Consider the following 26,525-nt stretch of genomic DNA (forward strand, 5'->3'; position numbering starts at 1 on the left):
AAAAAAGGTGCACATGTACTGTCACTACTTTGTTATAGCTTTTTTCTTTTTGAGATAACTCCTGTTAAACAAGCTAAATATTAATCACCAACTGAACCAAACTCCATAGGCAAAATCAGTAATTTTAACTCACAGAACACAAGTTGCTGGCCTACTGCTGCCTCAGTCTATTAATTAGTTTCTGTTGTGTGACTTTGGTGTTTTAAGAGGATAGTTCAGGTTCACCAAAGTCACACAATTACACAAATAAAAATCAATAGATCAAGGCTGCGGTAGACGCACAACTCCACTGTTCTGCAAAGTAAAATTACTGATTTCGCCAATGGAGTTTGGCTGGTTTGGAGAGAGCGATATTCATCTTATACAACAGTGGTTTCCCATCAGAAAAAGCTGTCTGACACTAAAGCAAAGCTCTGGAAATATTATCAATATAGTGTACACTTTCGATCTATCCCTTTAAAATACTTGAAACAATATTTATTCTTGACTCCCTTCAACACAAGTCTTATAGTAGTGTCCTTAAGAGAATCTAACAAAATGGAGGCGCAACACCACACATTATGGGCAGTGTAGCTTTAATTGACACCTTAATTTGGCTATTAAATCAAATTCAGATATTAATAAACCCTAACTTAATCTTAACATGACAAAATGTGAAAATATTCAACAATAATGCTCAATTATGAACATTTCTGAAAACACCTGTTGACACCAGATCCAACAAATAACAAGCAAGACAAAAACAATACAAAAAGGGGAAAAAAGGTCTCAATCTAAGCAGTTTGTCAAAGACTTCACGTGAAGGGTTAACTTGAACTGGCAGTATGAGAAGGTCAGGATTGGCCGGCCTTCCCGGAGCTTCTCCCAGATGGTTTTTCCCCTCAAAACATTGTCGCCTGGTCTCCGCCTTTTGGAGGAACCTACTTGACCAGAGGCCTGGTCTTATCGTCGTCACCACACTGGTGGGCTTTGTACTTTTTGACCTCGGCCATGTACTTTGACCAAGCATCGCTCTTGCCTGGTTCAACCTGCAGGAGAGGAAACACAAGATGAGTTATCATGATTTCAAAAAAAAAAAAAAAAAAAAAAACTTGATATCTCTAAAGACACCACAGCAAAATGGAAAAAAGTCTGAGGGACACACTGCCATACCAGAATGACAATATACACCCTGATATTACATGGTTAATTATTTATTTTATTAACAAAATGTATTCACTGAACGCTACATTGTTTTTGTTTTGCAACTGTACATACATAATTCAGACATGAACTCACAAAGACAATTTAACAAGGACATTTTCTTTGTTTTTTAATATTGTGATAATATCGTATTGTGTACTTTTTATCGTGGTATTATTGTGCCGTGCGTTTTTGGTATTGTTACACCCCATAGAGTATGTAATTCAATACCTTTTTTCAAAGGGTCTTTATAAGGAATGCTTGCAGGGATTAGCTGCAAGCAAAACCATATAAATGTATTTCTCCCCCCAAGATCTGGGTACAAAAAGTACTGAACACAGGTATTGTTTGACTGGAGAAGGTTTGATACCACTTAGTCATGGATTATTTCAGTTAATACCTTAAAGGTACTGAGTACCAATACCCAGCCCTACCACTTACATTTCAAATCATCGCAATTTCAATATCAGTCCAAAATAATACATTAGATATTTTTTCTAAATAGTTTATGAATACTTTGACAACCTTTTAGGGATGTCAAAGGTACACAATTCAAATGGACACCCCACCACGAAACTCCACTTACTTCTGTGTCGTTTTTCTGCTTCTTCGCAACCATGCCGGTCTTTAGGAACACGCCGCCTCTGCGCTTCCCCACCTGGGTTAGGGGATAGAAGACTGAAACCGTTATAGGAGCCCTTGCAGATGGACTGTCAATGAAGGAGACTACACCAGAGCAGAAGGTCTACATTTAGTCTCCTGCCGCACCACCAGCGAAACCATCATCACTGAAGAGCATCCCTAGTCTTGACTGGGTACCAATCATTACACATGTTCAAAATACAATGCAAGTATAACAACAGCACTGGCATGTGTGTGACATGTTACTGCTGAAATGTTGGTCATTACTTCAGGATGGAATAACTCAAGTGCCAGATAGAGTAAGACTGACAATCTGGATGTGTGTTGAACTATTGAACTATCTCATCTTACAACTGCCAAACCCCTTACAAAGCTCGTCACGGGAGGTGGCCTCTTATCCACTGATGTCTGTCCTTGCTCGGTGGCTCTCGCCTCTCCACCTGTTTGCTGCAGCTCCTTTTTCCTCTTCTCCTCTTCCATCTTCTTCTTGAACATCTCCATGAAGCTGCCGTCGTTGGCGAACGCGTTTCCCCCGGGCGCCGGGGCTTTACTCGCCGTCGCTGCGGGGCTGCTGGAGGGGGACGCGGGGCTGCCGCAGCTGGAGTTTCCGCTGCTGCCGCCGCTGGTTTGAGGTTTGCCGTGTGCCCGTTTTGAATCCATGTTCCCTGGACGTAATGTTCATAAAAGTCCAGCGGCTCAAACGGAGTGTGTGTCCGTTTACTTCTAAGTATGGCTTCGTTGTGGAGATGGCCTTTAATAAACAACACTGCCAACACGCTGCTAGTCGGGCTGGACCCCACCCGCAATACTGTATAAAAAGCCCAGGAGTCCAACTAAACGGTCACAAAGTCCAGTTCAGAAAAAGTCAGTTTTTAAGAAAAACGGCGAAGTAAAAAGGCTAAAATGTCTCACAATATTCTCTATCACATACCCCTTGACAAAAACAAAAGCAGGCGCTGGTTCGGCTGCTAGCGTGGCTAATCCTGCGGGCTAACGCCCGGTGTGGTGAGGCCTGTGCGGACAGACTGACTCAGTCAGGACCTCCAGTTCATGTGTGGAAAGTGTCCACATGTAATAATACTGTAAAGGCGCACAGTAAACTTCGACTACCTGCAGTACAGACTAGGAGTTTCCCTTATTTTACAAACGCTTTTCGCTAACTTTCCCCATCCATCAGTTGCTGTCGGCCATGTTTAATTTGCACTGGTGACGTCACGACCCGACTTTGGCGCCACCTGCTGTGCCGGAATGGAAACTGATATTTAAATCTGAGTTTTATTTGTATTTAAAATTAACTGAGTAAATGCATTGAAGTGAAAGTGAATGTTGTTTAGGATTTTTATATCTTTAATTAATTTTCAGGTACCAAATGACAAATCACACAGCTTATTACAAACAATTTTTGAAATACTTTTTTTTTTGAGTTTCTAAAACTCAAAGATTCAAGTTTACCCTTTTTTTTTTAAATTAACATTAGCCTACTTACCTATGTCTCTTTAACAGGGAGGGTGATACCAAGTATGTGTGTGTGTGTGTGTGTGTGTGTGTGTGTGTGTGTGTGGTCTCCTCAACTGATTGTGATTGTCCAGTGTCAAGCTGCACGTGACGCCCAGATCCGGCAGAAGGATGCCATGATGGAGGCAGACTGCTGCTTTCGAGACTGACAGGCAGATTAATGAACTGTGTACTCAAAAGAGGATGAGGTGAAGGGATCTCTGCTAGAACGAACACACACACATTCATAGATTGATTTGATTTGGTGAGTGAAGTTTGAGAAAGTTTTTCTTTTTTTTTTTTTTTACATGTTACCAACTTGATAGTATAGAGAAAACTGTTTTTTATTCACTTCACTCACCCAAACCACCTTCCTCCTTCTAATAAGATCCCTTTTTCTAATCATCAGGCTACACACTCTGTACTCAAGTAAAAATACAGATACTTGTTTAAAAAAGACTGGTTAATGTGAAGTGAAGTGATGAAGTCCTCTGAAGAGCTGAACATTATGATGTCACAGTGAGGTTAACCTTTGACCTTTTGGATATAAAATATCAACACCTCATCATTTTATTCTATGAGAGATTTGTGTGTAATTGTGTCATAATTATGGTATGAAATCTTGAATTATGGCCAAAAATGTGTTTAGTGAGGTCAACTTTGTCTCCACAGGGTGCAACAGGAATCACTCATCAAACAGAAGGAGGAGAAGCAGAATCAAGAAAAAAAAACTCACATAGAGGCCATCCGACATCAGATGAAGGACGGTCAGCTCTCAGCACAGAGAGATGTTCAAGGAGGCCAATCGGTTGGTGGAGGAAGCCCAGCAGAGATGAATGCGCCTTGATGAAATCAAAGAGAAGATGCTGAAAGAGCTCAGGGGGTTAAAGACAGAACATAGATGGAAATATGTATATATATGATTTACAAGTATATATGCATATTGCTGTTACACTATTGTTATATGATTTTGTTATATATTGTAGTAGAATGTACATATTTTTAGATACTAATAATTCTCTATGATCATATATTTTTCTATCATTGAATGTGAGCATCTGCAAGGTTAGTAATTTACCCCCTGGGGATCAGTAAAGTATTTTTGATTTTGACTGAATGTCCATCACTATAATGTGGTTTATCATAAATCAGTATTAATCTGTATCAGTTATATTCTCATCTGACCACCAGTTCCCATGGGAATAAATCTTAAATAATTTTTTTCTCATCTGTCCCTGGGTTTGTTGTCACAGAAGAATATCTGGACTTTGTCTCAGTGGAACAACTGGCCACAAACATTGGACAGTGGACTTGAAGGTCATTAAAACTCAGTTGAATTATTATTATTATTATCATAAGTCTGCAGGTCTGCCGGCAAATAATGATGATTTACCCTGCTTGCTCTCCAAGCTGTGTTAAATCAAAGCTGAAATAATATGGAAGTGATGTTTGTGTTGAATTGAATAGTTATTTAATTTAAGTGCAGCTTTTGTCAGTCAATAATAAAGTTGAACTGTCAGTTGCAACTAAATCTGCTCCACTCTGTCTGCTCTAGGGTAGACATATTTTGTTGTGTGAGTATGAAAAAACAAACAAAAAACAGTAAAAATCATCATGAAGAGAAAATCAAAATTTACCAGCAGTAAAAAAACAACAAAAACTGAACAAAAACTATTAACTGGAACTGGATTACTGTCGGCTACATTTTATGGTCTAAGTTTAAGATATGTCTCCCTAAGAAAGTTTATACTATAACTTTTCTGCACTTTGTAAAACTTAAAACAATTTGCAGTTTTGTCCAACACGCCACTTTGAAGGTACATGTTGTTTTATGTTTCTAACTTGTTTTACAGTTTTGTTTCGTGATTAATTGTTGGCTAGTTCTAGTTACCAAGTCTTTGAGACACAGTTTCTGAAAGTGGTGTGATAGATAAACAATGCTTTCACCATTTCATGCAACCACTCAGGCCGTTGAACAAAGGATGTGAGAAGTCTGACTAATCGGTTTGGCCTTTAGATCACGACAGAATTAAAGTGTACCCACGAGACGAGGACCAAGGTGATAAAACCTGGGTCAGTCTTCAATTCTCCGATCCCACTGAAGAGGTTTTTCTAAATGGTTTAGTCAGTACAGACTGTCGAGTGGTTCTTCAGTTTACTTTAAAAGAGGACAGTTCACCTCAAAACCATGTATTTTTCCTCTTACCTGTAGTGCTATTTATCCATCTAGATTTTTGGTGCAAGCTGGTGAGTTTTGGAGATATCAGACGTAAAGATGTCTGCCTTAATGAGACTAAATGGCACAAGCCATGTGGCGCTCAAAGCACCAAAATAATACATTTGAAAAACTCAACAGCAATGTCTCTTCACAGAAATCATGACCTGTAGAAAGAAAGTAGTTCTGGTGGGTTCTACCACAGAAAAAAGTAGTTCCTACATGAAACTGCCCAGTGTCCATTATATTAGAGAGAAGGCAGACATCTTTACATCTGATATTTCCAAAACTTGATGACTCACACAAAAACAGCTTAGATATGTAAATGGTACTGATGGGAAGAAGGAAAATAGGCATATTTTATTTTGATGTGAGAAGTCCCTTTAAAATGTGTTGGCAAAGAGAACACCAGACCACCATCTCTTATCTTTAAGATCCCATTTATTTGCAGTGCAAAAGTTAAACAGACAGGACTACAAATTTTAACTTGCCTCAGATCCCTGTGTGAAGTCGACTACGCTACGATCTACTGGACCAGTCAGATGATTCAAACAAACACTGAACAACCTAAAAGTTAACCCCTTCACGCCATGCAAATGTGTATCAAAGATACTAACTTAACACCATAAATATCAAATCAAATAATGAAGCAAGAGTGAAAAAAAAAAAAAAAAAAAAAAAAACTGCACACAAAACAGCAGGACTCTGGTGTGCGTAGACCGTAGCACAAACATCCACAGGGACACAAGTACAAGTCAAAGAACAGCAGCTCTGATATGGGACTGACTCGAACAACTGTGTAAAGGAAAGGAAAATTAACCAGTAGTGAACAAAGCCAGACGTGGTGTTGGTAAATGTGCCACCTATTACTGGCTCAATGTTTATACCCGCCTCTGCCTTCCTGTCAGCGGGCCGAATTCCAGTGTATTGATGAATACATATCCTCTCAGTTCAGTGGAACTGTCGATGAGGTCTAGCAGCGGTAAACAGCCATTAGCTGAGTCATTATTATTAGTGTTTTTATTGTAATGAACTAAGTAACATTGTGTTTTCCAGTCTTTGCGATAAACTAGGAGGCCTTCAGTTTCCTGTTTTCACATGATCAGTTTGGAGTCTGAAGTGGTGAGTGCAATTAGGTCCCCCTACCCACAACCAACACCCTGTTTTCAATCTTTGGGAAGAAGAAGAAAAAAATATCTAAGTAATAAATTTATAGGCAACAATGAGAACATTTTTCAGAAAAATCATATGCAAAAGTCACGCTGTCAGGAGCCTGCAGAGTGACGCACTCTTCCAGTAAAATTTATGTGTCAAATAGGGATCTAAATCTTCAGTCTCATCCAGAGAGGGAGTACTTTTAGTATTTTGTGAGGCACTGAACAAACCCACCCTTCTAGCAAAGTGCTTTGGTGTATCTTATTATGAAAAATTCAGTTTAGAGAAAATGATTCAAGTGAATGCAAAGAGGAAAAAAGACTAAAGCCATTAACACACCCTCAATGTCTGTACAGCTTTTCAAGGTCCTTCAAATTAAAACAAGAAACTCAAACTCACCTCAAAGCATATAGTCAAGAGGACAAAAATAAAAGCTATGAGAAAATTCAAAACAAATGATGAAAGAAAAAAAACGAGGAGATGTGCCAACGGCTGAATGTGATCATCTGTTTTCAGTCTCTAGCATGTGCAGCTTTAGGGCTCCTTTAGCACTTCCAGTAATAATAGTACCCCTAATAACTCCTCTAACTGTAGCTTTGACAAAACTAGTTCACATTTCATCCTACTGCAAAACATAAAAGATAAAAAACATTTAGAACAAATCTTAAACAAAGAGGACAGAGTCCAAGAGGCTACAGAGAAAATAAAAGTCACCTTAAAAGGTGAGAAACTCCTACTCATTTCTGTCTGTGTGGGTTAACTCTGAATCAACTACAGAGTTCAACACAGTAGCATCTCTCTCTCCTCTGAAGCTCCAGGGAGAAAAGAATACATTCTCGTACCATTAAGAGCCAGCAGGGGGCAGTAGCAGCATGAGGAATACTCTCTGGTGGAGGTGCAACGATCCAGTGAAGGCATAAAGGCAAAAAGGTACAGGGAGTTCGGATAAAGTCAACTGTAGAGCACCTCATCTTCCTTTAAATGTTTGTTCTCCTGCCCGGATGTTTTTTTTTATCTCGGATGGTGTCGCGTCAGGCCTCTCCTGGCATTGGTGGACTGCCTCTGCTGGGCGAGGAAGGACATGGCCTGGTTAGACGGACCCAGCCGCTCGCCGGACACTTTGTGGTGCAACGCCATCCCCTGAGAAAGACAAAGACAAAGGAGGAGTGAACAATCAGGTGCAGGTGTGGAAAATAATGGATGTGCAGAGCCAGAACATAGTTAGGACAAATTGTCTCTGTTCTTGTTTGGCCTCAAAACTTCTTACTGTTTTCAGCTACACAGGATCATGCAGTTCACCATCATTAAAGCGAATGCAAGGAGCTTTTTTATTCTACTGACTTTAGAGGCGCCTGTTGACATAACTGGAAAAAATAATATCAAAAATACATTTATCTGAAGTCAAATCTCTTTCTGCTTCTTTTTAACTGTCTAATGTACTACTCACTGTGAGTTTTATTTGAGAAAAATGTAAACAGCCTCGTTTCATCTGATTTCAAGGAGAATCTGACCCAGTGGCAGCCATACATTATATTATGATATGTATGTATGTTAATTTCCCTAAGTACATATTTTAACCCAAAGCACGACCTTCCCTTAACCTACTCAAGTAGTTTTGTTTCCTTTATTGTTAAAGTTAATAGTTTTGTTGGCCAAACCTAGCCAAGTACTTTTTGTGCCTTTATTTTGTCGAGCCAGATGTTAGGATGTATAGAGCTCAGCACATACAAAAGTGGTGCAACAGGGGGAGAGGAGTAGTTTGATGCAACAGGACACTGACCAAGTTGCTATATTTAAAGGACTGGGAGTTAGAACTTGTTGGTAAAATACTTTATCTATATGGTTATTGCAAAGTTGCAACTGATGTTTAAAACTTTGTAAATGGTTAATAAATCTTGGGTAGTGCATCTATAATCAGTGTTTGGATGGCTTAAAGGATGGCTTAATAGATGGTCTATAAAGCCCCTATAAACATTATTTTAATGTTGGTAAACAGTAAGATAATGATGAACTAATGTTTGATTTACAATCAATTTACCATTTGTTTATAAGGGTTATTACAAAGTGTTACTAGTGTTTTTTCTGTGGAAACCATGAAGCGCTGCTGCATGTTTTTTTTTGTGTATTTCTACACTCACTCACCATGTTGTACCATGCAGTAATGATGAGTTTCTCCTCCTGGTCATGTCTGGCTCTGCTCTTCTCAAAATCATGCTGTGCAACAGGAGCAGATCATCACACATTAGCAAGGTTTTCACAGCGACAGTGTTACAGTTTTCTCATTAGGGTCAAAGGTTGATACCTCCAGGTGCTGGATTTTTCTCTCCTTCTCGGACAGCTGATTCTTCAGTGCCTGAATGTCAGGAGACGCAGTCGATGGCTGCTTGGGATCCAGAGTTTTGATCACCTGCACACACAAAGGACACCACTGAATTATCGTTGCACTCCCATAACACTGCACTCATGACGGGACTATTTAAAACTAGAATTACTGCCAGCTGTTGTATGCCTCCACCAACCAAAGTTTCAGTTTACACCAACATCTGTCCAGACTCATAATGTATGTATGAAATCTTTGAACATAATAAAAGCTATTAAGTGTATTATTATTATTATTATTATAATGTGAGTCAACACTGTATATATTGTGACATGTATGAGTCCAGTGAATAATTTCCAGTGAGAAACAAACAGTAAACATTCACTATTTTTTACAGAGGTACAAAGGACTGATAGAGGGCTGAACATTACAATGTCAAGGTGAAGTTGGCCTTTGACCTTTTGGATATAAAATGTCACCACTTCATGATTTCATCCTGTTGGACATTTGTGTGAAATTCATTCCTAATTAGTGTATGAATTATTGAGTCAGGGCAAAAATGTAACAGTGACCTTCACCTTTGACAACCAAAATCTAATCAGTTCATCCTTCAGTCCAAGTGAACATGTGTACCACATTTGAAGACATTTCTTTCAGGGTTTCCTGAGATATCATGTTCACAAAATTTGGAGGGATATGAGGTCACAGTGATCTCTGGCCAACATTTAACAGCCTGCACAAAGTGCTGGTAGAGAAAACGTCTGAACAGCCTTTGCTGCAAGCAAAGTTTCAGGCAGGACAATAAAGACTGAACTGAGGTCTTGAATGAGCACTCAGATTTTTTTCAAGCTTCAGTGCTTTTGATGAGATAATTAACACATATTGTATAATTTTAAACACGCACTAATGAAAAAGTATTGAATTATAAAAACTTTTGACAACTTCACTTCTTTCTTTCCACACCTGAGATGTTTTCATTTTCAAACGTGTAGTGGCATCGCTTGAGGTAATTTAATATAATAATAACTTTTATGTGTACAATTGGTGAAAAAAAACACCCTTTATTTAAGAGTCACATGCGGAGGACAACATGTTCTGTTTAGTTGGACTGACCGTTCTCGCCTTTTCCACGTAGCGTTTATATCGCTCCTCCATCTGCTTCATGTCCTCATCCTTCTTCCGCAGGATCTCCTGCAGTTCATCTATTTTCTTTGCCACTGAGGTAGAAAAATAGACAAAGTGTCAAGAAGAGAAGAAAGAGAGGACCATCAAATATCAAATATTGAGCCAGGAAAGACTTACTGTTGCTGTCAGCTTTGGGTTCTAGGTCATCAATGACCTCTCTTTTCTTTTGGAGATCTGAGTGAGCTTCATGCAGCTTCTCTCTGCAATAATGACACATCAAGAGCATGTGAATTTAATTTTGTTTGGAAACCACATGGATAAATAACCTGGAAGAAGCAGCTGAGTACTTACAAATGCTCCTCGAGCTTTTTCTTCAGCAAGGAAGACTTCAAAAAGGAATAAAAAGAACACAAGATTAAACTCAAAACTAGCACACAATCCTTCCTAAATTGCAGACACAAACAAACAAACACATAAAAGCTGTGAAAGTCAAGCTGTCAAAGAGTTAAATCATGAGGCCAGCTGGACAGAGGGTGGGCCGTACTTACGATGGCCTGATTTTGGCAGAGTTGATCAATGGGGGCAGGCAGGGAGAGACAGACAGAGAGGGGCAGGCGTTAACAGTGATTCACCACAGCAAACATGGGTTAAATTCCCACACATGTATCAAAGAAGGAGAACGAACATTTCAGTCCTTGACAGCCACATGTTGTCAATATACTCAGTGTGCCATGCAAACAATTTGTTTTTACACATGAGGAGTGCTCCATTAAACACTATTGCTTCAATTATTTAAAATAAACCTTCTTAACTTCATCACTTCTAGGAATGGCATTAAATTCATATCTTTGTAGTTCCAATTTCACAGTATTGTAGATATACTGCATAACTGCTCTCTTATCATATTTAAGAAAAACAATTTAACATTAATTAAAGGGATAGCTCAGATAATTTCAACTGTGCTTGGGTGAGGTACTTATCAATTGTCAGTGTATTACCTTTAGTAACTAAGCAATATATTCATTGTGGACACTGTCAGAGGCAAATTTATTTTTGCCATTTAAACTGAAACTATTTTCATTGTTTTACCCTGCCACTAGACAGTCTTTTCTGACAGGAAGTCGTAGTTAAATGAGCCAAATATCACTCAACCACAATCCTTTGGCAAAATCAGTAGTCTTACCTTGCAGACCACAGGAGTCACTGGTCTTTTGCTGCCTTGATCTGTTAATCTATTTGACAATTCTAAACTATCCCTTTAAAACTCAGACATCACACAATAACACAAACAATCAAACTGAGGCAGTGGTAGACCAGAGACTTCTGTGATCTGCAAGGTAAAATCAGTGATTTTGCCTAGTGACTTTGACGAGACAGTAATATTTACCTTATATAACAGTGGTCTACCAGTGGAAAAGCCTGTCTGACAGCCAGGTAAAGTGGTGAAAATAAGTACGTACAAGTACATTTTGCTGCTGACCTGTGCAGAGCAGTAAATTGCTTAGCTTCTGTGCTGGTACTCCGCTCTGCTTCTGCACCACCATCTACTATAGGTAATACACTGACTATAAGTACCTCATACAACCCCACTTCAAATAATAATAACTATCCACTTAATAATAATGTAATTATCACCACCTGATCAAGATGAAAAAATAAAGGCTGCTCAGTTTCCCAGGTGTATTTAGTTTAAATATTCTGTCAACTTGAAAGTAGACAACTATAGTTTGTGAGGAGAGCTGTTTTAACAAAAATGACAAAAGTGAGCAGTGGAGAAAGAAGATCTCTCCACTCACATCCTCAGTCTTGCTGTCCTGTTCCTGCAGCGCTTTCTGGAGCTCCTCCACCTGAGAACGTAGCTCTGAGATCTGCTGCTGGTTTAATCTAGGAAACAAACAGACAAGGACAGAGCAGGGACAAGAAGAAAGGGTTAGGAACAGAAAGAGCAGAAATAGATACAAGAAACGGAGACAGAACATGAAGGAACATTGTGGGGGAGAGTAACAAAGAAAAGGGAGGCAGATGGTAAAGATGAAACACAAGGTTATTAAGTTGATGCAGTGGGTGGAAGATGTTTGCAAAGTATCATGTGGATCTCTGTACATCTGCTGCAGGGAGTGTTCATCCATCGATTCCACCAAGTGTGCCGCCTGGCCATTCACTGCTCTGCTCTACTGAGCATGCTCACTCCACTCCTCTCCTCCTGTTACTGTTGCTGAGGATGCTTCCCACACCCTGGGCCTGGTGTTGCATGGACACACACACACACACACACACACACACACACACACACACACACACACACACACACACACACACACACACACACACACACACACACACACACACACACACACACACACACACACACACAGTCCACCCACATGTCCACATGCCCACAGGCATGTAAACACACACATACGCACGCACACACACAGTCAAGGGACAATCTGGCTTTCTGCTGTCTGTCGTCCAGTCCAGCCCACACAGCTCAGTTGAGCACACAGTCCAGAGGGTGAGTTGACATTTAGGCAGATATCACTTCTACAATCAGCCAAACAAGCAGCTTAATGTCCAGGAACACACAATATGGTGGCCTAGAAGGGGAATGGTTACTTAAAACTTCACATACAGCCCAATTTCTTGTTCAGTGATGTGAAAAACACACACACACACACACTACACACTAACACTGCTCTACCTGTTCTGAGTTTCCAAGGTGTTCTTGCTGCGCTGTGCATCCTCCAGCTCAGCCTGCACCTCCACTAGTTTCTGTCTGTATGTCTCCTCCTGGACACACAACATCTTGTTTTCACTCTGCAGACGCACCACTGTCTCCCTGTCGAAAGAAACAAACAATGAAAAGCAAGTGTGGATATAGGAGGAGAAGGAGAGAGGTCTAGGACTGATGAAATGGGTCAGAGTCACAAAAGGTCTGCTGCTGAGTTAGCTGAGCCTTCCATCTGACAACGCCCCGCACAAATGTGCTTCTAACACATGTGTTGCTATTTCTGGAGCCTACTTGGACTCACACTATATAAGATTAATATAGGGCACAAGTGGGCTACTGATAGTGCCACCACCAGAAGGAAAATCTCATCTGTTACGCTTAAATGTGGTTGTTACATACACATTAACCCCCACATCACAGCTTATACACTCAGACACAACATAATAGGCATACTTGAGCTCAGTGGGCATGATCTCTGCAGCAAGGTTTCCCACTGTGACACCATTGTCACACAGGCCTCCTGCAGAGAGACAGAGGGAGAGATTAACTGTCAGCCAGGAACTTCATAGATTTCATTAAATAGCCTGATTTGCTTTTTTTCTTTTAATATGAGAAATATAATATTTCACATTCACTCAGAACATGAACAGTATACACTCACTGGTCACACAACAAACACATTTGTGTCTTTATGACAGTGTGAATATTTACAAATGCGGAATTTATAGCAGAACATACACACATGTATTGGACTGCATGAGATTTTACAGGTGTATCTAATAAATTGGTGTGTAAACCTGCGTGAGTAAGTTAATAGTCAGACTCTGACACAGGTGCCTCCAAATTTGTTAGCAGTGGTCTTTTTACCATGTTCTTATGCAGCAGTAAATCTTAAATGTAACTGGCATGACAGCAAGTTTTAGTAAAACATATTCTTACAGAAGTGGATAATGTTATCGTTGCGCTGTTGAGTTATTTGTTTCTAAATGGAGAGAAGTTACAACTCACCAGCTCCACTAAGACATCTCTGTTGGACCTGGGCACACCTGAGCTCATCGTTTGTCTCCCGAAGTGTGTCTCTTTCTGAGATCAGACGCTACAGAACAAAACAACATAAAACAGGTTTCAGCTTTGATTCAGTCTGCTTTAGTGTGTTAAAGAGACAGTTCACCCCAAAATCAAAATTGCATGTTTTTCCTATTACCTGTAGTGCTTTTTATCCATCTAGATTGTTTTTGTGCAAGTTGCTGAGATTTGGAGATATCAGCCATAGATATGTCTACCTTCTCTCAAATATAATGGAACTAGATGCACTCAGCTTGTGATGCTCAAAGCATTTTGGGGTGACCTATCCCTTTAAATTAATTAGCTAAGGCCTCCAGTGATGTATGAACCTGGTAAGTGTGGAAAGAAAATTTTAAAATAAAATGAAGGAAGATCAGTGCCCAGATATCCTAATGGTTAAGGTGCACACCGCATGACTCCTCTGTCACCACATTTCTGGTTTCTATTTTCACTGACTGTCAACAGCAGGAATATTAAAAAGCTGATATTTAAAAAAAAAAATGCCCCAGCTACATTTGGTTTGCTGAGACAGCTTTGGTATCTACATGGATATAGACATCACCCTCAAACCTCACAGAGCGATGAGTCTATATTTAAACACACACACACACACACACACACACACACACACACACACACACACACACACACACACAACGTAGAAGTACAAAGTAAATGTACACTTCATGTCAGTACAGTATGTATTTCTTAATTACTCCCACAAGACATTAATCACTCCTGTCAGATTGCAGAAGGTGCGAGAATTGACACAGGACGTGGGAGTCCACTGAAGAATAGTACAATATTTGCCTGGCAACAATTCCTACTGCAGGGAGATAATAATCACAACAAGTGTTGATCCACACAGGACCGCCATCACTGAAATAAAAACAATATAACTGCACCTTGTCCAGTAATAATGCACTGCTTTAGTGTGTGGTCATGATATGAGACAGTGCCACTACAAACAGATGCTCCACACTGATAAAACAGCACAGCAGAAGTAGTTTGTAAGTACTCATTCTTTCCTCACCACATCTGAACTTTAATTTTCTGACAATGTTCACCAACTCACTTCTTTCTCCTTCTGCAGTGCGTCATACTTGTCGTGAAGGTTCTTGTACTCAAACTGCCATTTCTCAGCTTTCATGGCCTCTGCCGAGTGCTTGGTGTGAAGCTCATGGGCCTGCAAGTCAGAGAGCATAGCAACAGTCTGCGTTGGCAAGAGCTCTGTATAAAGACGCAGAGCTTTTCCAAACACGTGCACAAGCCAGACTGTGTTTAACATCACTTGGACATCAACACAGGAACAAGTATCACTCTCCCTCCCTCCTCTCAGCCCACAGCTTGCCTGTCTCTTGTAGGTGTCCAGCTGATTGCGGACAGCGTTGGCCCTGCGGAGCTCCTCCTCCAGCTCGCAGGTGCGCTGCATGTACACGGTGTTGCGCTCCTCCAGGAGGCGCACCTGTCTGCGCAGGTCTCCCAGATCTTCCAGCTTCCTTTTGTATGTCTCCACTAGTGCTTCGAGCTGGTTCACCCGGTCAGACGAGTGCCTGAGGGGGAGGAGAGGAAAGTGTGGGAGGCGTTGAGTACCAGCACAGGAATATGACTTTTACACAATACATCCGTGTGGATGTGTACTTAACTGCTGAAAACCAACAACTCTGACGCATGCCAGTGTCAATGCATGAAATTCATATTATCAACACAGATGTCAGAGAGGAGCTGAATGGACGTCTGTGTGTGGGCAGTGTGGGAGTTGTTTCTGTGAGTGTAAATTGATAATAGATGAACTACTGCTTAAAGGAATAAGCTGGTAATATTCTATAGTTTTCAATCATCAATAAATCCTTTGAAAAGATCAAAATCAGCAACGTGTTTGTTTGCCTGTGAATACTTTTCAACTTTCCTCTCCTGTCTGTGTCTCTCAGCTTCAAGCCCATTCATTACTAATGAAGATGGGAATGTTAACAATGGGTTCACTGATAATTGAATATCATCAGACTGTTTCATTCAAGAGACAAGAGATATATTTGATGCTTTTGGGTCTTTGACTACTTCTGTCTAAGGCCCAACACTGTGTGGGGCGGACTTTCAAATGAATGAAATTACATATTTTTAGGCCTAATTAATCTATTATTGTTTAATATCTTCAATTTGTTATGAAATTGATTTTTTAGTTAGCTTAAATCAGTGTGAACACACTCCTAAGAACATGGTAATTCCATAAAGATGGTTTCACACAATGAAACTTTCACACAATGAAACTTTCACGCAACCACAATTGAAACTCAGCACTCGGTGAAACTAGTTTCATGCAACAGCTAATCAAAGCACTGATAACATGTCAGATGATGTCATCAAATTTTCCACATTACAAACAGTCAAACTGATTTCAACTGAATGATTTCGACTCAGCAACAGCTTGTCTCAAACATTAACAAACTAACAAAACAGAAAATGACCTTTTGGATGCTTCAGAAGGAAATTATCATCACAGACTAAATGCAAGGTTGGTAACGCTGTAAACAAACAAACGTGAGCGAGGCAGTTTGTTTACATTGCATTGCTAGTTTAGTTATAGCTATGCTTTAATGAGAATCACAGCTGATATCTAAAATACTATCATATGTTACGCTACATTTTCATACTAATGTCAGAAGGTGGCAACAGAGAGCTATTTATTTTTTATTTAATTTCCTCGAATCAAAGAGGGGAGGCATTCACTAGAGCCTCATTGGATCAAACTCCATGAATAGCGAATTAAATGATCCATCGGTCTCTCTTTTGAGTAACCAGGCGGTCGGGTTAGGGTTAGGGTTAGGGTTAGTAGCACCATTATTGTGCATGTGATAACTGTAGTTACTGGTGGTAACAGCAAAAGTGGTTTAATACTACAGGTCACATAATTCTGGCGGCAGTAAAACTGCAGTAAAGAAGTCAGACAACAACTGGCCTTTTTCCATCATTCTGTGACCAACAATGATCTGATCTTGTTTCCAGAATTAAATGCTTTTAATCTGAAGCTGCAGCAGTAAGCAATATTGTGTTTGTGCAATACTTTCATCAGCAACCATTCTGTTCCAGGAGTGAAGCTTTGCTGGGCCAGATGTGGACTGCGTGCTGCCAGTTGATGATCTCTGCTTCATTGATTTCTGGTCTCAATAATGGATTGGTTGATTTCAGTTATATAATAAGCATTTACTTGACTTATTTGCAGCAGTTCCAACTCCAGAAGTTGACCAAGTATTGGCTCAACAGTAACTAGTCAGCCAATATTCACTGTATATTTCACATCTTTGCAATCTTTGTATATTAATTAATTAAAAACCCTTAATTCCACTAGTTTGACACTACACTTAAATGTTCTGATGGAAAGCACCAAAGAAAGACAACAGAAAACCCTCAGTGTCCATGTGATTGAATGCCCACCAGGTATAATGAGAAACAACTGAGGTTAGCTTGCGAGAAGCCTGCACTGTTTCAACTTTTGCTAGCGCCGGTCTCACCTGAGAATGTCCATCTCATCTTTGAGGGCTTGGGCCTCCTGCGCCAGGCTGGTCAGCTCTTCATTACGCTGCTGCAGCTCTGTCACCTCGCGCTCCAGTATCTCGCCCCGCACACGCATGTCATCTCTGCTGTTCTCCAGCCTGAGTTGGACATGATACAAGAGCAGTGGTTTATGTAACTGAGTAAACTGAATGGACTCAGTGTGAGACATACAGCAATAGCATCTGATTTACATGTGAACATGATGTTACAGGGCGACTCCATCTGCGTTCTTTTCTGGGTTTTTCAAATGGAAATTCCCACTTGGCCCTTAGTGAAAAGTAGTGATGTAGTTTGCAGCTCTGATGCCCTCTAACGTCCTGCTCTCCATCAAACAATCAATCACTGTCATCATGCAGAAACCTATGTCAGGTCATGTGGTAAGACTTTTTTAGAAGGGCTAGAAAAAGTAGTATTTTAACAGTAAAACAGATATACCAAACTTTATGAATTCAATATATAGGGTAAAAAAAAACAACTCAAAAAATGAGAAAATAAATAGACCTGCCCTTTAAAACTTGATGTACATGGGACTAATGAATATTGAACTTTAAAAAAGATCTCTATTAACATTCTCTGGAAGTTGAGCACATTATAAAAATGTCAAAACATCTACTATGGGCCCAACTGTTTTCCTCAGCAACTGTAACTCTGTGTCCCTGTCACAGCTTGTACCTGTAGTTCTCCTCCTGAAGCTGCTCCATCTGACTCTGCAGCAGCAGCAGCTTCTTGCCAGTGATAGAAGTGGTGGAGGCGTCCAGAGAATCGCTGCGACTCAGCTTCTCCTTTAGAGAGCGGGTCTCAGCCTGTAGGGTCGACTTCTCCTCCAGAGCCACCGACAACTGCGGGGGAAGAGAGAGGAACAGAGGACAAACATTGTAAAGAGAGGCGTAAAGACTGGGAGATCAGGTAATGGATTGCTGAGAGAGAAGTGGTGAAGTTGCACAAAGAGACAAATCTACATCTGTACAAAGGAGGAGAAATGGATCATCAGCAAAGTACTCAACTCTGATTTACAGAATAACGTGTTGAGAACGCTGACATGAACAACTGAACTTTCTAAAAATAAACATGAGTAAGCCACAGTACTGGCACACAAAACAGATTCACAGTAAAATACAGATAGACAGCGACAAACTCACCACTTTTCATGCTTATAGGACTTCAACACATGCTTTGCTTTCATTTCACATGCTCAGTTGTCAAAAGCTAGTTAGTCAGCTGATGTGCAATGATGTCAGGCAGGCTGAACTTTCTCAATGGTGAAGTTGTTAGCACTGCCCTCAGGTTCAAAACCAAATGTTCATGATATAAATACATTAGGGCTGTCCCTGACTAAGCCTAAGTTTTCAGTCAAATCAGATTTGGCCGTAAAAAACAAATATTCGATGATTCTTTTTTTTCCCCTCAGTACAGTGTGCCACACTAAATTCCTATATCAGCCTACATGAGTATGCTTGATGAGTATTTTTCCCATTTTAGTGCCTTTCTTTATCATCTGTGATGTGTCTTCTGCCCTGCTGCACACTCCTAAACTCCTAAACTGATGATGATGTTACATTTTTTTTCCACATTCAGTTTTTCAAAGGGAGTCTAGTTGGTTTGGCTAGAGCCAATCTTCTAAAAAAAAAAAAGGGTCTCTCAATGTGGGGATCTTTCTCTTAATGTTGTCAGACATGTACAGTATCAATAATAACAATCTGAGCCTGTCAATGGCTAAAACAAGCTTCACCTGTCCTGTGTACTCCTTCATTTCCATCACAGTTAGTTTTGTAGTTTGTGGTGTTTTAGAGACTTTGTTTTTTGTCTTTTTGATACTTTGTTTACAGTCTGCCATTGCTCTGTGTACAACAACGCAGATAAAAAACAAGCGCTCAAACTTGTTCAAACACTCGTTTCACCCACACTCATCACTTATCCAACAGAACATGCTGTCACAATGATTATTTGTGCACCAGCTAATATAAAATATATTTTTGATTCCCTTAATTCCTCATGGAAATGTTCTCCCCGTGATTTTGGAAGCTTCTGTTTAATCCTGTAAGTGTAATGCACACTGACTGACAAAGGAAAAAAAATGCACGCTCGACTGGAAGAATCTCAGTCAAACCGGGGTCTCCGACTGAGGAGTTGAGTTCGATTTTCAGGGGGCAGCCCTAAAATAGATGAATATGCACAGCTCATTGAGGACCATTAATACTATTGGTTATACAGTCATGGTACAGGGCAGAAATGTTGTAACTTCAGGCTGATGAAGTTGGTTGGATTGAGAAAAAGAGAGGGACTGAAGTTTAGAATCGCAACAAATGGCTAACAAATGTCTTGTTTGAGTCAAGTTAACAGTTAGACAAGCTGGCATTCCAATATTAAAAAAGGGGAGTGTATACTTACCTGCTGGACATCTTTCCAGTTTGAATACAGCAAAACCCTACACTGAACTTTAAGGACAGATTGCATGCTTTAGCACAGGACCAGGAACAGTAAATAGCTTTCAAAACAACACAAATGACTAATCCCCAATGCGTGGGCTAAGTAAGTAAACAAACAGGTGGGCTGAGAGCAGTACAAATTATTGTTGGCTACTGCTCCATCCCAAGGCAATGTGTCAATTTTATCTTGCTGTTATGCAACTATTGACTAGAATTTATCTTTAAAAAAATGCTAAATTAGTACCCTCACAGTCAGTGGTAAAAAAACAAGCCATGAGAACACAAACAAAGTCTAAGGCAGGCTAATCAATAAGGGCCAGAGCACAAGAGAAACAAGCACACACATTTAGCAACATGCTGCAACCACAGGTCAGCAAAACTAGGCCACAAAGTATCTGAAAGTCAGGTGCATAAAAGGTGAAATGGTGTTATGTTACTCCAAATCCACAAAATAATTTGCCCTTTGAGTCAAAGGCAATGGCTATTAGGCAAATGGAGGATAAAAGAAACCCAAGCCGCAGTATATCTTAAAGTTATAATCCTTAAGACTTTCATAGCCAAACCAAACTCTATTTTCAACACTTTATCAACAATAGCATTCAGTGCATTTATATTTAGAGTGAATCACAGGAACAATGCAACATGTAATCAAGCATTAGTGTTTGTCTTGTTATCTCACTGATATCAGCTTCAGTGTCTACTGTTCAATCTGTTCAAACACTGTATCAGAGCTCTGTTTAGGTATTGCTAACGCTAAACCAACATTCCTGACTGCTGCTGCTTCACATTAAAAGGTCCAGTGTGAAAGATTTACTGGGATTTATTGGCAGAAGATGGCAGAAATTGAATATAATACTCATAAGTATGTTTTCTTTAGTGTATAATCACTTGAAGATAAAAATCGTTATTTCGTTAACTTAGAGTGAACAGTTTATATCTACAGAGGGCAAGGGTCCTCCACAGAGGCCACCATGTTGAATGCCATATTTCAACAATAGCCCAGATCAAACCAAACACTGGCTGGGCTCCAAAGAGCATACATTTTCTTTTTACTTTAGCACATACTGCAGCTGCCCTCACAAAATACATACTGTTAATTGTAGTATGCATATAACTGGGACATATTACTTTGTCATAAGATTGTGCCCTGAACTTCTATTTGTTCTACAGCACAAAACTCAAAGTAAAAAAGAAAAGGGATGCTATTTGGAAGGAAGCTAATGAGCACTCTTGGCTTCTCAGTCGATGTGACATCTTCCACTGCGCAGAGAATTGTGGGTCATAATGGCCAGAAAACCATCACGGCTTGCATACTACAAAATGTGACAGAATGCAGCAGGACATCCTGGTATTTTTGGCAGACTGCATTTGACATCTCATGTATTGAGACATAATAAATCTTTTTCTGGCATACAAAATAAAATGGTGGTATGGGTACTGGATCACAGAGACTGGCTCTAGAGAGGGCCTTTTTGTGTTTATCGTGGCCACTGTAATTTCTCCTGCATGCTTGGAAGGGGAGGGTGAGGAGGTTTCAATGCATATGCCCACTGCTAAATGCCTAAATCCTACACACTGGTCCTTTGAAAAAGATCGATTTGTAAAACACCGGGTGGCGTTAACGTAAGGCAATTACAGGAAACACAATGTAGTTTTGACTGAAGTTAGTGCTGACAGTGATCACTCATCAAAAATGTCAAGCAACTCCACAACAGTGTTGTACATGTTCACATTAGGCCATGTTCATTTCTTCCTTTTTTAAAAATCAAATTCTAAATTGGGGCTCCAGCCAGGCACGCTGGAGTTCAATGACATCATACTGAATGATGTGCAATGTTCATGTTTTTTGTATTGATCTGAATGGCCAGGATAACCTATAGCTATTGTTATTAACAACAAATTGAGAATATTTTACACTACAGCAGACAGCAAACTTCAACATATTGTGGAAATTTCCACCTGGGAATTTGAAAATTTTGACTGCCCAATTCAAACTGAATGCACCATGATGCATGAGAACTGCAAGGAGATAAACAGGGAGATGAGATATAGGAGGTGAGTAGGTCTATCTGTCCGTTTTTCACTGAAACACAGAACCCAGTTGGTGGTGTAGCCCAGATCATTCACTTCATGCTGCATGATCAATGAACATTTTTAGGCTTTTATAACATTGACATTTCTGTTCATATTCACACAGTCTCACTTTCTCTGCTGCATCACACTTTTTATGCAATGTGACAGCATGATCATTGTTTACTCTCTCAGGAGAAAACAACACTGAAGTTTACGTTCGTTGCAAACTGATCCATTCAGTTCACCAAATACATGAGCATATTCAATGAAAGTGCTCTTTTAATGCGTTCATGCACAACACTGCTGCACACTTCCAACTTCTCAGCATGAAGTCAGAATGTAGTAACTCAAAGCATGATGGCAAAAGCCCAACTATTGACTGACTTCTTTATTAGACCAATGAGCTTTTGTTTGGCTGCAGTGTATACAGATACACCAGCTGCGCACTACTGTTTTTCTGATAAAGGAGTCTTTACTTCCCATAGACATCTGGGTCCTGTAGTATTGAAATGCACTTAACGTTACCTCTAATATCCCTGGGTGTCACCAAATCAACAAGGACTAAAAATCTCAAGGATTCTAACTTTAAGGTCTCAGGAAATGTTTGCAAAGTAACACGTAGACCCCATTTTTTTGTACTAACCTGATGTTCAAGGTCTCGACAGCGCTGGCTCAGGTCCTCTTTCTCATCTACCTCCTCACTTAGAAAGTAATACTTCCTGGACTGCAAACACAGAACCAGGGGAGAGAGAGGAGATGTCACACTAGTCACAGTAGGAGGGTGTAAACATAATGGAAGAGTGTGGGAAAACACAAAAGGGCCATGTAACAGATCTGCTGAGCGAACAACAAGTACAATACACGGGGGGGAATGAAAGTGTTGCGGGTTTCACCTGGTAGTCAAAGTCCCCGTAGGTCTCTGGGCTTCCTGGTTCAGATGAAGGCTCCTTTGACAAGAGCTAAAACAAAGCAGTCATAAGAAAGTGGATAAAAACTCACAAGAAAAATAAAGGAACCTGTTCCCAAAAGCAGGTTTATGGGGGTTTCTGAATAACTTTGTTTGGTAAAACCTGGACATTTTTATTTCAATTTTTTCCAGTCCTATGGGTGCCAATGAAACAGTAAACATATTCTTGAAATATCTCAGAGCAGGGTTTCTGGGACTCGGTTCAGTCTCATGCTTATGCGGTTGTCTTTGATTGTGAATTAACCATGACTAAGAACGGGGATTAATGCAAAGTAGAGAGGACTGGGAGGATAAGCAAGAGGCTCACTCACCTCCTGAATGGCTGTCATCACGACGTGCTGGACAGATTCCTCAAGTGTCATTATCTGCCGGATTTGCTCTGTGTTTAGCAGGAGACAACAGTGAGGCAGTGAAGGTGCAGCCAAATGCAGATTAACACAAATACATCAAACCAGCACTGCATCTCCCAGTATTTTCACAGACCCCATGTTAATAAAGCTAATTTTTAAATAACAAATAATCAGTTTTTCTTCCAAATTGTAATTTGTAACATGATCTTTAGATTGAGGTAAAACATGTGCATAGTTTATCAGCTTGTGATGTTCAGGCCCTGACTGATAGCAAGAACCATGCGATTTGACTCTGAGTTAATCCTTTGTGTTATTTTCACAGATGAATGCATCTACCTAGTTTTCTTTTACAACACACAATTTACCTTGTTTCTTCTCACAACTGACAGCACAGCCCAATACGAGCTGTACCAGCTTCCCCAGCTCAGTGACATCTCCCATCTCTCCTATAAGGTTCACGTCTGGCAAGTGCTCATCTGATACCTGGTGACCAAGCACCTGTTCATGGAGAGTAAGGTGAGACAGTAGGATTGAATCTTGAGTAAATTTTATAGTGTACTAGAAGTGGCAATGTTAGTAAAAAAAAAAAAATCTTACATCATGATAATACTCCAGCATGCTCTTAAGAATCTTTTTCAAGTTGCTGACCTGAAAGAATGAAACAAACCAGAGTTACAACCTTGAACTTCATTTTAATCAGGGAAAAAGAAGTCAAAAAATGAAGCCTAAACATCTTGGTCATTCTTGGTTACTGTAGGGTATTCTGTCATATCCCACTGTTTCACAAATTACCTTGAGGCGCCAGTTGGCCCCGCTCTCCTCCTTGATCCTGCCCAGCCATGTCTCATTAAACCAAGAGGAGTCTCTGTTAATGAGAGCACAAGAGAACTCTGTTGAGGACAAGGACGACACATCTCTGGACATCAAGATTCACGGGAGGCCACAGGGCATTGAGGCTGAGCACAATGACATTTGAGTACAACACTTAATTAAAGTCACATGTCATATGTTGTAATAATGCTACGTAGTGAATTAACAACAATCTTAAACACTGGGTTAAAAGTTAAAGTGACATTAAAATAAAAGGAATGTTTGATTTGATTCAAAAACAGTTATGTCAGCTTTTACCTGTAGGGGTTTTGAACACACATGTCCCATGAAAATCATGGCTATGTTTTAAAAAATCTGACATCATGAGTCATGATTTCATTTAAAGTTTGCATAGATAATGGCCTTGTGCAATCCAAAGGGCAATAAACAGATAAGCAAATCTCAGTCAGTTGCTTCTGAATGAAGCCGTTTTGTCTGAGTTCATGTTGTACATTTATACAATGAAAACAACACAATAATAATAAATACTTATGCATATGTGTGCCCTTACATTCTGTGCAGCACATGTGCAATGGCCACTCCACTTGTTAGGTCGTGCTTGCTGTTGCATGATGGCACCTGAAATGTCTGTAACTGAGAATAAAGACAATAAGAATTAGTCATTACAGATGGACAAAAGTAGTTTTATACAACTTTTAAACTGATGAATGATGAATGTGTTACATGGCTGTGTAATATATACATAAAAGACCTTCTTAACATTATTGATTAATCTGTCCTTCATTTTTCTCAGTGAATGAATTACTTTTTGTCCATAAAAGGTCAGAAAATGTTGGAAAATGTTGATCACTGTTTCCTGAAGCAGAGAATTTCATGTCAAGGACCCCAGACCGCCAGTGTCAGAGGATTTGGTCCTCTAATCTTTTACTTGGTATTTTGTTTCGAATATTTTATTTTTACATTTTAAGATGATAAAGTCTTCATAGTCAATCAATGATCAACCAATGATCTGGGGACTCCCCAAGAACTGTAGGTCCCTGGACTGCTGTTTGAAAATCACTATCCAAAAAGCAATATCCTCAAATGTCTTGTTTTGTCCACAACCCAACGATGTGTCCCAAGTGTCATGAAAGATTGAAGAAACCACATTTGAGAAGCAGAAATCAGAGAAACTCGACATTTTTCTGTTAAATTATGACTCAGAACAACTGACTATCAAAATAGTTTTCAATTAATTTATTAGTTGACATCTAATCGATTAATGGCTGCAGCTCTACTGACAAATAAACCGGGTAAATAACTGTCTAAAACAAATTCAGTTTTTGTAAACATTAAATTAATATAATCTGAACTAAACAAATGGTCAGTTCTAAGCAGTTTTGAGGGATTACAGTCCTACTTAGCAAGCTATTAATACTAGTTGGTTTCCTAGTTTAGACCTACACTTGCCATACCGTAAGTAAATGCCAAACAGGTGGATTTCCCCTGGGCTGCAGAAGTTACTATGTTTATTGGATAACATAACATTACTCCATAAATCTCTCAACTTAACTTACGCTTTGCTATTTGGGTTTGTTTTTCTGCTAGGTTGTTCAATTTTTGCTGACACAGCAGTCAGTTTAGTCAAGATAACAAGGTGAAACAGACCACCGAGAGCAAACTTCCAATGTGTTTACCTAAGCTAGTTAGCTTGGCTAGCTTAGCGATAGTTAGCTTCCAAACACACAACTTTACACCTGCTAACTGCACACACGTTAACCTGTTTAGTCCACAAAGTAGTTATTTATAGCTTATGCGAGGCCTTCACTGGAAAAAGCAACGTTATTTTCCTCTTACTTTGACAACACCTGCTGTCACCTGTTAGCCGGGGCGGTTAGCCTGGCTAACATGAAACTTACCCAGGTTAACAGTGAATCACACAGCTCTGCTTTGTCCAGACTCATGGTGCTGTGGCCGGTCAAACAGACAGCAGCTCACTCACAGGAGATGGATTTTTACTATCGAGACTTTATTTTCCCTCGAAGTTTGTCACTCACTCCTCCTGACACTTTTTTTCCACGTCAGTCCTGTCCAGCCATGGCCTCCTGCTGCTCCTGCTGCTCCTGCCCCTTTGCGTTTCAGCTCCTGTTATCCAAGCGAGCTTCCGTATTAAGAGCGTTCCCATGGAAACGGATTATGTCGCGGGTCAGCTTGTCTGGTCATGGTGAATAATAATAATAATAATGATGATGATAACAATGATAGCCTTCTGTCTTTTTAAGCTCTTAAAATCACGTTGGCTTAAATGCTGGAAAACATCATTTCATACCAATTTACCAGCTTTTTAACCATGAAAATCTTACTAGGATGACAAATCTCTGGCCAAGATAGGCTGCTATTGCAATGAATAAAACAGAT

At 39.9% G+C, this 26,525-nt stretch overlaps 2 protein-coding genes across 2 annotated transcripts; both read right to left on the reverse strand.

Moving 5' to 3' along the window:
* Positions 1–558: 558 nt before the first annotated feature.
* On the reverse strand, positions 559–3,054 carry trir (telomerase RNA component interacting RNase). Its single transcript, XM_084745160.1, has 3 exons — positions 2,194–3,054; positions 1,769–1,840; positions 559–1,028 (listed from the first exon to the last, which is right to left on the reverse strand). The coding sequence occupies exons 1-3, from the start codon at positions 2,482–2,484 to the stop codon at positions 921–923; spliced, it is 471 nt and encodes a 156-aa protein (XP_084601286.1). The 5' UTR covers positions 2,485–3,054; the 3' UTR covers positions 559–920.
* Positions 3,055–5,956: 2,902 nt separating this feature from the next.
* Positions 5,957–26,257, reverse strand: hook2 (hook microtubule-tethering protein 2). The gene is made up of 22 exons (XM_084743837.1): positions 26,027–26,257; positions 24,679–24,761; positions 24,090–24,162; positions 23,895–23,945; positions 23,663–23,795; positions 23,259–23,326; positions 22,874–22,939; positions 22,624–22,704; positions 18,154–18,320; positions 17,439–17,579; positions 15,281–15,482; positions 15,005–15,115; positions 13,873–13,960; positions 13,318–13,384; positions 12,835–12,972; positions 11,930–12,017; positions 10,485–10,519; positions 10,311–10,393; positions 10,122–10,225; positions 8,991–9,095; positions 8,831–8,902; positions 5,957–7,828 (listed from the first exon to the last, which is right to left on the reverse strand). Exons 1-22 carry the CDS (start codon positions 26,069–26,071, stop codon positions 7,700–7,702), a joined length of 2,130 nt encoding a protein of 709 aa, XP_084599963.1. The 5' UTR covers positions 26,072–26,257; the 3' UTR covers positions 5,957–7,699.
* Between the last annotated feature and the right edge of the window lie 268 nt (positions 26,258–26,525).

Source organism: Lutjanus erythropterus, chromosome 19 (genome assembly GCF_056507025.1).
Source record: "Lutjanus erythropterus isolate fLutEry1 chromosome 19, fLutEry1.hap2, whole genome shotgun sequence".
NCBI classification, from domain to species: domain Eukaryota; kingdom Metazoa; phylum Chordata; class Actinopteri; order Lutjaniformes; family Lutjanidae; genus Lutjanus; species Lutjanus erythropterus.